Raw genomic sequence first — 9,044 nt, forward strand, 5'->3', positions numbered from 1 at the left:
AGAAACCTAAGACTTTCTTGTCATGTTACCTTTAAAGAAAAGGTACAGTCTGTATCACGTTATAGATGGTTCACTATGTAGACATTTTATTATACCTGATGGCCTGTAACATTCATTTTCACTAAAGAGACTTTCTCCTATTCCTCTTTTTTGTGTCTGTAAACACACAATAAAAAAACCCACACATTTGATCAAGATTAACGCTTGGTGAAATATCTTTATTTCATGTGATACACTTCAGTGTTTTATTGATTTTTTTTTTTTTTTACAGCAGATAATGCAATTTTTCCACATAAATTTTGCTAAACACTAGTAAGACAGCATATTCCAAATAGACAAACACTTCAGAATAGCACACAGCGGAGTATTCAATCAGTGACAATAAGTGTACAGCTGTTCAGGAGATGTTTCTTGTAACTAAATACTTACATATCGAAACAATGTCAAATGCTAATATTTCAAAACAAGCTTGCTGTGTAGTGGTGCTGTCAAAGAATGTACATTTAAGTGCATGTACACATCTAGAGATCCAGTCTGGCTAGATCCTTAAAACTACACACAGAGCATACAACCGAGAGAGAATGAGCATAGTGAAGAGAAAACTACACGACCAGGTCTCTGTGATACAGTCACCAAAGCAGAAATGCAAGCCATAAATCAACTGACTGTTTCCCAAGTGTTTAATAACTGCCATTTAGACCAAGCACACAACACATTTTCTGTTCTTAGTGAGATAAATAAATTAACATATAAAACCAACAGTCTCAAAACGAGCATTAGCAACACATGATCAAACTCTTCAGGACGTTTCTCTACACTAAGCGATAGCTGTGCATAAGGGGAAAAACTCCATATAGTCAACAGAAACCTCTGCAGCTTTATGCAAATCAGCAGGTCTCTCCAAACCACAATTGTGATTTGGTGCTTTGTCCTGTTTAAAGCACCCTCAGATAGCATGCTGGTCCTGCACTGGTTTACTGAACACAAGGCGAAAAAAGCGCAGTGAGAACAGGCACCAGATGCAGCTGCTAAAATTCAGTACACCCACTAGTGTGCAATTCACTCACAAGAAACAATTCAGGTACTCATTATCTAGGTATTCATTGCTTACAGTTAATTAGGTTTCATAATTTGAGTTAATGGGTAATTGTTATACAGGGTGTTTGGTAAAGAACCCAAGTATCTAGAATAGTGTCTGAATGCACATCCACAGCATTTCAACCCAGGTAGGAGCATTTCAATTCCAAGCAATTTACCAATAAAGTGTGTCAGAGTCTGACCAGAATGCAGAGGTATGTCTAATAATTATCATATTTAAATAGTCTTCTTTGGCCAACACCTATACCCTGAAACAAAAGACTCTAATTGTACTGATCCAGAACACCAAATTCATTAACATTCATTCTTTTTGTTGTATTCACTTTCTTTGTACTTTGTTTGTACTTTTTTTTTCCTTTTTCTTTTTTTAAACATAGTGTGAGACTTAGAGCTAGAAGAGGTCCCTCAATATCCATGGCAGAACTGGCCCTTCTGCTGTTTTATGAAAAACAACTGTCAAAACTAGAATTATGTTAAAAATAAATCATTAGTAACACGTTTAAATTTCATCAATAGTCAATGCTATTTAGATTGCCTTTGCCTTTCTGTTGACCACAATGAAATAGCAAGGCGTGATGAGATGAAGATCTTGGTCGACATGAGTGAGTTAGGTAATCTGAAACAAATTGACAATAATGAGCGTGACGGCACTGATGCTCAAAAAAAAGTGCAAGAGCAATTGAGCCGTGTCAGTCTGCAATCGTACACAATGCCATGCAGTCAGGATAGATACGAATCCGATGTGGGTATAACCTATGCTTAAATTTCTTTACTGTTTTTCCTTTAACATATATATTTTTCGATAATCTGTTTTAATACAGAATAATAGCACATCCACACGGTTACTCCGAAAAGTCACTGAGTCAAGGGGAAATAAAAGGCTCTGACTAATGGCGCAGGGCCACTGAGAGACAAGCTGTTGGTGGGGAGGAGGCCGAGCTGGTGTGAGTCTGGAGCGGTTACTAGCATGAGCAGCTGCTCTCAGTCACCGGCAGTTCTGGAGATTTCTCCAGTTTGATATCAATCACTGAGAGAACGCAGTTAAGGAGGGATAATAAATCATACACAAGTTCACAGAGAGCAACTCTACAGAGGTCCTAAAAAATTAACAGTCAGTACATTACCTTATACATAGAGCAAAGTTTTGGTTAAATCAGAAAAATGCTGAAATCATGTTTTGATGTTTAAAATGTTTGCTAAGGTCTATAATGAGATTCTCAGAGATTAAACCGCAAACATTTATGTACACTATGAGCACATACAAACTACATCATTTGCATTTTAAAGGATACTGTCCTCCTTGCTTTTCTCTGGTGCGCTATCCATCCCAGGCAAGGCTGCAGCAACACGTCTAAAAAGCTATAACAAGAGTGAAATTCTCTAAGTCCACGTTAATGCAGTTGGAAAAAAAAAAGACCACTTTCTCGCAATATTTTAATGCACAGAGCAGCACAATCACGCTGTACATGCTAAAAGATAAAACTTCCAATAAAGTTAAGTATAATTCTCTAAAAGTCTTGTACTGATGTTTTGCTCAGTCATTATGATGTTATTATAAACATGTATTCCCACTGGCAACATGTCTTTTTATTAATTCTTCAAACACGTGCATCGCCCCACACAGCAAGATGATTGATTTTGATCTTCCCTCTCCTAGCTCTAAACCCAAGATCCTTTTTCTTAACTCAAAATTAGGGGAGAAAACAAAAAGCACATTTCAATAGGATCAAATAATTATAATGGCTACATGATCTAAAGATCCTGACTACTAAGGAAATGCTTAGTTTCATTGTGTTTTACTGGGCAAATCAAATCATGGAAATGGCAGCATGCTGTACTAACATGCAGAGACCCTCAGGGCAAGAAAAACAAAGCAAAACCCACAAGCAACAGCAAAGCAGACCCAGCATTAACCCTTAGTTCAGCCGTTTTTGCATATGAACTGTAGAGAAAGTGTCTAAAAGCACTGGGTGAGGCTGAAAGGGACAGCAGAACAAAAGCAAGTGATAGATAGTGGTAGAAAGGGTTGGCTGATGGGCTGGGCTGTTCTCATCTCATTGAGTCTATACCTGTTTGACATTGTAGCCAGTTTTTGCACTGGTTTCAATGAACATGACATTCAGTTCCTTAGCCCTCTGCTCGCCCTCCTCCGTGGTGATCTGTCTGCTCAGGTCCGAGCAGTAAGGGTGGAACATAAACAGAAAAAGGAAAGATGCCAACAACAACAAAGAAAAGAGAAGAGAGAGAAAAAAGAGAAAAACTCTACTTTAGATTAGTAAGAGGAAAAAAGAAAAGATTAGTTTTCCTATAATATGCTGAGAATTAAAAGAAACAGCAGTGCAGGCAAGGAACAATTTCAAAAGTTTCAAAAAACATTCATACAGAAACACATTCATGAAGTGTGGAGAAGTCCACAACAGATATTAAAGTTCTTTTGGGAAGGTGAAGAACACAATCAGCTCCTGTCTACACACCTGTGCTGTAAAGACCCACCTGCTTGACGTTATAACCAGCCTTGGCGCTGGTCTCTATGTACATCACATTGAGCTCCCGTGCTTTTTTCTCTGCAGCTTCTACTGAAACTTGCCTGCCATAGTCCAGTATAAAGGGACAGGGTGAGGAAATGGTTCAAATCATAATGGAGAATGGAAAGACAAAAGTGATAAAAGGGAATCAAAATAAATCAAATCAAAATGTCACATTGAAGAAAAAAATTTTTTAGAACGATCAAAAAAGATTAAAAGTTACTCCAAAGTTGACGATGAAAAGGAGCTGCAACAAAATCGTGAAAAGCAAAAGGAGCAATTAAAATGAAATGAGACACTGAATACATGTGACATGCAATTAAAAAAAAGAAAAGAAGTCTTTGTAGCTGGAGGCCGAGAGGTCTGAGGATTTTCTCATGAGGTCTGTTACAAAACAGTGCAACAAAATAGTTCAATCATTTTCATCAGTGCCATACCTTTTATCAGCCAAGTCTGTTTTGTTGCCAACCAACATGATAATGACATCACTTCCTCTCTCTGTCCTGACATCATCTATCCATTTTGAGGTTTGCTGGAAGGAATTGAGATCTACAGGACGTAAATAACATTTTCAGTTCAGCTGTGGTGAAACAAGCCAGTCGTTTTAGTTTTGATTAGTCATTGCACAAAGAGAGGAGACGCTAACGCAAGCTTTTACAGCAAACAGAGAAAGTAGACTTTGAGTAGATTATTAGCATAAAAGTTGAGCAAACAGTGAAAAGCAGTTAAGGTCAAGCATGTAATCTGAAAAAGCTGTAGTTTGTGTAGAATATTACAAGTGATGCTTTAATATTAATACCACACTAATTCTGACACTAGTTGCTAGCTTAGCAATACAGAGCTCTGCTGATCAAATGAGTGGCTCTGACTCACTGGTGATGTCATACACCACTACAGCGATAGTGGAGTCACGGATGTAGCTGGGGATGAGGCTACGAAAGCGCTCCTGCCCTGCAGTGTCCCACAGCTGCAGCCGAACCTAAGGGTCCAGTCAACAGCATGCAGCAGAGAATAGAAGCAGTGAAATAAATGAGAATTCAGTCAACAGTACAGATTGGAAAAAAGCTTGGTTAAAAAGAAGGGTCAAAATCTCAGAAACCAGAGAAAACCAATCTTTACAACTGAGACAGAGGCACAGTTCAGTGAATCTAGAAGATTTCGAGATGTTAAGAGGAATCATTCCATGCAAACAAGCAGTTAAAATTTCAGTGGTGAATTTCTGCATTCCTGCTCATGGCCAAGTGATTTACAAACGACACTCTCTGTGCTGAAGTAATGCTGGACACTCTGCTCCGTCATGCATGAACACCATCTGGGTGTGTGGTTTTTGCTGTGAAATGCACATAATGTTTTTGTTTTTTTCCCCCCTCTGCTAAATAAGTGCCTTTTTCCTCTGCCTACTCTGATGGATGCTGAATTCAATTAGTTTACCATCATTGTGCATTAAATATCAAAACTTTTATCTAGAGTCGCTCAGAGAGACATTGTGAGTGGTCCAGCATACTCAAAGCTATGTGAGTGCCATTGACCCTCAGCCAGCTCACAAATCTACTCCACCATGTGCTGTAGGCATCATGACGGGGTGAAGCAGGAGCCACAGCTACCTACTTGCTATATCATAGACCACCACAGCAGCTGCTGAATCACGAATGTAGCTGGGGATGAGGCTACGGAAGCGCTCCTGCCCTGCCGTGTCCCACAACTGTAGCCGAATCTATCAGCATCCGTGAAACACGGGTCACAAGTACCCCATTGGGCAAACAGCGATGAGTGGACAAAAACACAACCAAACCAAAATGAAAGACAAACAAAATGACATGAAAAAATGACTGTTTTACAAGCGGTACATGCGTGTACATTTAAAAATAATAAAAACACAAACGCTTCTACTGTGTTGTTACACAGCATATTTCGTTAAAAAGATGAATATTAAAAACTGTAAAGCTGTAACATGCTATTTTCAAAACATCCAAACATTACAACTTAGGCAGCCTCTGGAAAATAGTTAGCACAAAAAAGGTCTCTGTGGTATTTAGGGGAGGTAAATGAAATCAGTCAGTCGTCCACAAAAAAAAAAATCGACATTGTGACAATTATGAAAGCATTTAGAACTTTATAACGGATAAAAGCTGCTTACCGTACGATCTTCTAGATACATGGTTTTTGATAGAAAGTCAATACCAATCGTTGCCTAAAATAAGAAACAATTATCAATGAACTGAGTAAAATTGCTTACAGCTGTGTTGTTTAATATCACAATGCTATTTTATAGTTCATTATTTTTAAAAAAAAATACAGCGCTACTACAGGCTACCTAGGTGGGTATATCTTGTCCTATTTGAAAGGCACCATAACACAACTTTCTTAAAAAAAATAATCTCAATTCTTAGATGATGCCTGATGATTCATCAAAATTTCAGGTTATGTGCTTACATTGTATGAACACTGAATATCAGTACATGTCTGCTCATATACGTGTAATTATTCAAGCAATTCTTTCCACAAGCTCTTCATCAACTCAAAACCACAAACAACTGATTATGATGCCGTTTATTTATTTACTATTTACAATGTGATGGATGTGGATTTTCTGTTGTACCTGGTAGGTGTTATCGAAGCTGTCATACATAAACCTGGTGATCAGAGAAGTCTTCCCAACTGCAGAAGCAAGAAAAACAGATATTCATCATTTATCCACGTACACATCATGTAACAAAGGCATGATGTAGTCATTGCTCAGAGGAACTGTGTGAACTCTAGTCGCTGAGTTGGCAACATGGGTGGTGTCAGATCCTAGCTAAGGATCTCTTTAGTTAAAAAAAAAAAGGACATGCTAGCTACGTATGAGCGATTTTAATACTGTCATGTTGCTTCGAAATTAAGAAAGTAAAAATGGAGATTAACTGAATCGCAAACCTGACACATCGCTGATTAAACCAAACAGCTAATCATGCTAGTCACAAACAGGCGTTGACAGAAAAGGAATTGCTAACGGTTTAGCAATCACCTGTAGCCAGCTAGTTATAACTGAATTCAACTTGGCTACATATAAATAACCAAATCTATCAAATGCACCTATTTAGTCACTGTATTTATTATACGAATGATACAATTTGGGACCCAAAAAAAGCCATCTAGCTGCATCGTGTTATCAGTAACGTACCAGACTGATATTTAGCTAACTAGCGTTAGCTATCGGCGTTATCTAGGACTGTAGCAAGCTAGCGACAGCGTTTAGCAACCTATGTTACCTCTCTGAAATAAGACTTCGCTTCGGATAGACTGTCTGTAAACGCAGAGATCAACATAGAACTGTTGTATACGCTAAAATATAGTAGGGAGTCGTATAACCCGTTTATTATATCCACATTAACGCTTTAACGCCCTAGCTAAAGAAAATGTCGAGCTTATGTGGGCAGGGTTGAAGCTAATCTAAACTAAACACAACAAGCAATGATGACAGAATTTCTAAGTGATCACATATTATAACGGAGGCGTATTATTGTTCATGAAGAGTAATAATTCATTGTTTAAGATGTTTAACTGTTCAGAGGGAAATATTTCACCATGTATTTCCACCAATGAGGCCTCTAGCTAGCTAGCTAACTGGCTAATTTAGCCCCGGCTGTCAGATGGAGGAGCATCCTCTCACTCGGCCCGTCTAACCACCACTGTGTCTGCACTTCATCGGATAATATTAGTCTCAGAGGCCACTCACCGCTCTGCTCGCCCAAAAAGACGAGCTTGAACTTTCGCAGAGGATTGCCGAACTCTCCGCCGCCGGTGGTAGTAGACATATTTATCAAACGAAATAGACAGCGACTATACAAGACGTGATTCACTGTGCAGGCGAAGGACACTGTACACTCCAGCAGCAGCAGGAGCCTGTTAGCCACCCGATGTTTTCTGTTTTATTTAGCGCCGCGTAGTGACCAATGATTGAAATACACGTGCACTTTTCAATGTGCACAAACTGCTGTTTGTGTTTCATAGGATTGAAACAAAAACATATTAGATACTTTAATTATACGCTATTACATGTAACACTTCAGGTATTTACTACCTGACCATCACATCCATGTGTGGAGCTGCTGCCAAAAAGTTGCATGTTGAAGCGCACAATTGTATAGGATGCCTTTGTATGCTGTAGCATTAAGATCCCCATCACTGAATCTAAAGGCCCAAATCTGTTTCAGTATAAGAAGAACCCTGTGCCAAATCATGGTTCATGAAGACATGGTGTGCCAAGGTTTGGCGTGAAAGATCCACACTAACACAATGTAGTGGAAAGCCTTCCCAAAAGATTGGTGGTTATTATAACAGCAAAATGAGTACATTTCAAACTGGATGTACGGTTGTGGTGGACAAGTGTCTGCAAATGTCAATCGTGTAGCGTATATTATGTACACCAGAATATGTGCATTTTGTTGTTATATATAGTAATTACTGGTTGTATTCTATACAGTGCATTGTACAAATTGCATGTTTTCTACCCTGGTCCTGGCATGTCCTGCACAAGTGAGTGCTTTCCCAGATCTACCACTACTACAGTCTCTGCAGCCAACTCTGAACAGATATTGTTTGGGTAGTGTTTTGTTCTCGGTCAGCAGTGACACTGACATAACAGTGGTATCTTAGTGTTATCAGTCTGTTATCTCTATTAACTTGGTGAAGTGATTTTTTTTTGTTGAGGAATTTATGCATTTCTTTTTGCTACTTTTTGGCAATGTCCATTGTTAAAAGTGCTATATGAATAAATATGAATTGAATTGATATGGAACTCTCCATGTTGTCAAGACCTGCCTGGAACTACTTTAACCAACTAAAACCAAGCATTCAACAGCCTTGTGGTATAAGCAGTTGAAGTCCATTTTTCATACAGTTGGTGTTATGTGTTGATACATTTGTATGAAAGCAACACCCACTGTGTCACTGTCATTGTAACAAATAACTATAAATCTATATACTACTGGTCATCAATTTTTTGTACTAGATGACATCAGGTCCACTATATATAATAAACAAGCATTTACAAAACATTTTAATCAAACAGGCCTTTCATTAGTTGTGCCTCTGTGATGGAGGGTACTGGATGCCATAAAGATTGGGTTCATGAAATATTACTTCATTAGTTTGCTATGAATGCATCAACCATCTTAATTTTTCCATGGTAGAAAGTACAATGTTCTACTAAAAAAGACAACAAGGTATTTGCAGCAGCTGATCCTAAGTTAAAGCTACTTAATCAATCATAATGATTTTTTAAATTAATATATTTATTATATATTTGTACACATAATGGGTTATAGTTCTTTGTTTGTTTAATAATCAATCATACCAGTGTTTTTTATCAGTTCTTACCCCTGTTGCATCCAACAGTAAGCTCCAGAGCATATACTGTATAATATATAATAATTATAT

The 9,044-nt window shown here is 38.1% G+C and overlaps 1 protein-coding gene across 5 annotated transcripts; it reads right to left on the minus strand.

Annotated features, from left to right (window-relative positions):
* Positions 1-197: 197 nt before the first annotated feature.
* rab41 (RAB41, member RAS oncogene family) lies at positions 198-7,542 on the minus strand. 5 transcript variants are annotated; one of them, XR_009649355.1, is made up of 9 exons: positions 7,342-7,536; positions 6,223-6,281; positions 5,761-5,814; positions 5,232-5,337; positions 4,061-4,172; positions 3,592-3,685; positions 3,168-3,261; positions 2,391-2,457; positions 2,054-2,125 (listed from the first exon to the last, which is right to left on the minus strand). XR_009649355.1 is itself a non-coding variant. In XM_060884717.1 (8 exons), exons 1-8 carry the CDS (start codon positions 7,418-7,420, stop codon positions 2,061-2,063), a joined length of 636 nt encoding a protein of 211 aa, XP_060740700.1. In that variant the 5' UTR covers positions 7,421-7,542; the 3' UTR covers positions 198-2,060. The 5 variants fall into 5 exon arrangements, 4 of the variants coding, with proteins under 4 accessions (XP_060740700.1, XP_060740699.1, XP_060740698.1 ...); XM_060884717.1 differs by lacking the exons at positions 3,592-3,685; positions 5,232-5,337 and adding an exon at positions 4,497-4,602 and having other exon boundaries at positions 198-2,125; positions 7,342-7,542; XM_060884716.1 differs by lacking the exon at positions 3,592-3,685 and having other exon boundaries at positions 198-2,125; positions 7,342-7,538.
* Positions 7,543-9,044: the final 1,502 nt, after the last annotated feature.

The sequence above is a fragment of the Tachysurus vachellii genome, chromosome 13 (genome assembly GCF_030014155.1).
Source record: "Tachysurus vachellii isolate PV-2020 chromosome 13, HZAU_Pvac_v1, whole genome shotgun sequence".
Lineage (NCBI taxonomy): Eukaryota > Metazoa > Chordata > Actinopteri > Siluriformes > Bagridae > Tachysurus > Tachysurus vachellii.

What these genes read in the sequence shown, in the direction of transcription:
- rab41 (XM_060884717.1), bottom strand. Translation starts at nt 7,420, where the DNA reads ATGTCTACTACCACCGGCGGCGGAGAGTTCGGCAATCCTCTGCGAAAG. An exon ending in TGTATCTAGAAGATCGTACG is followed by an intron (nt 4,603 to 5,760) that starts GTAAGCAGCTTT and finishes CTGGACCCTTAG; the next exon opens with GTTCGGCTGCAGCTGTGGGA. An exon ending in AGTGGTGTATGACATCACCA is followed by an intron (nt 4,173 to 4,496) that starts GTGAGTCAGAGC and finishes TACGTCCTGTAG; the next exon opens with ATCTCAATTCCTTCCAGCAA.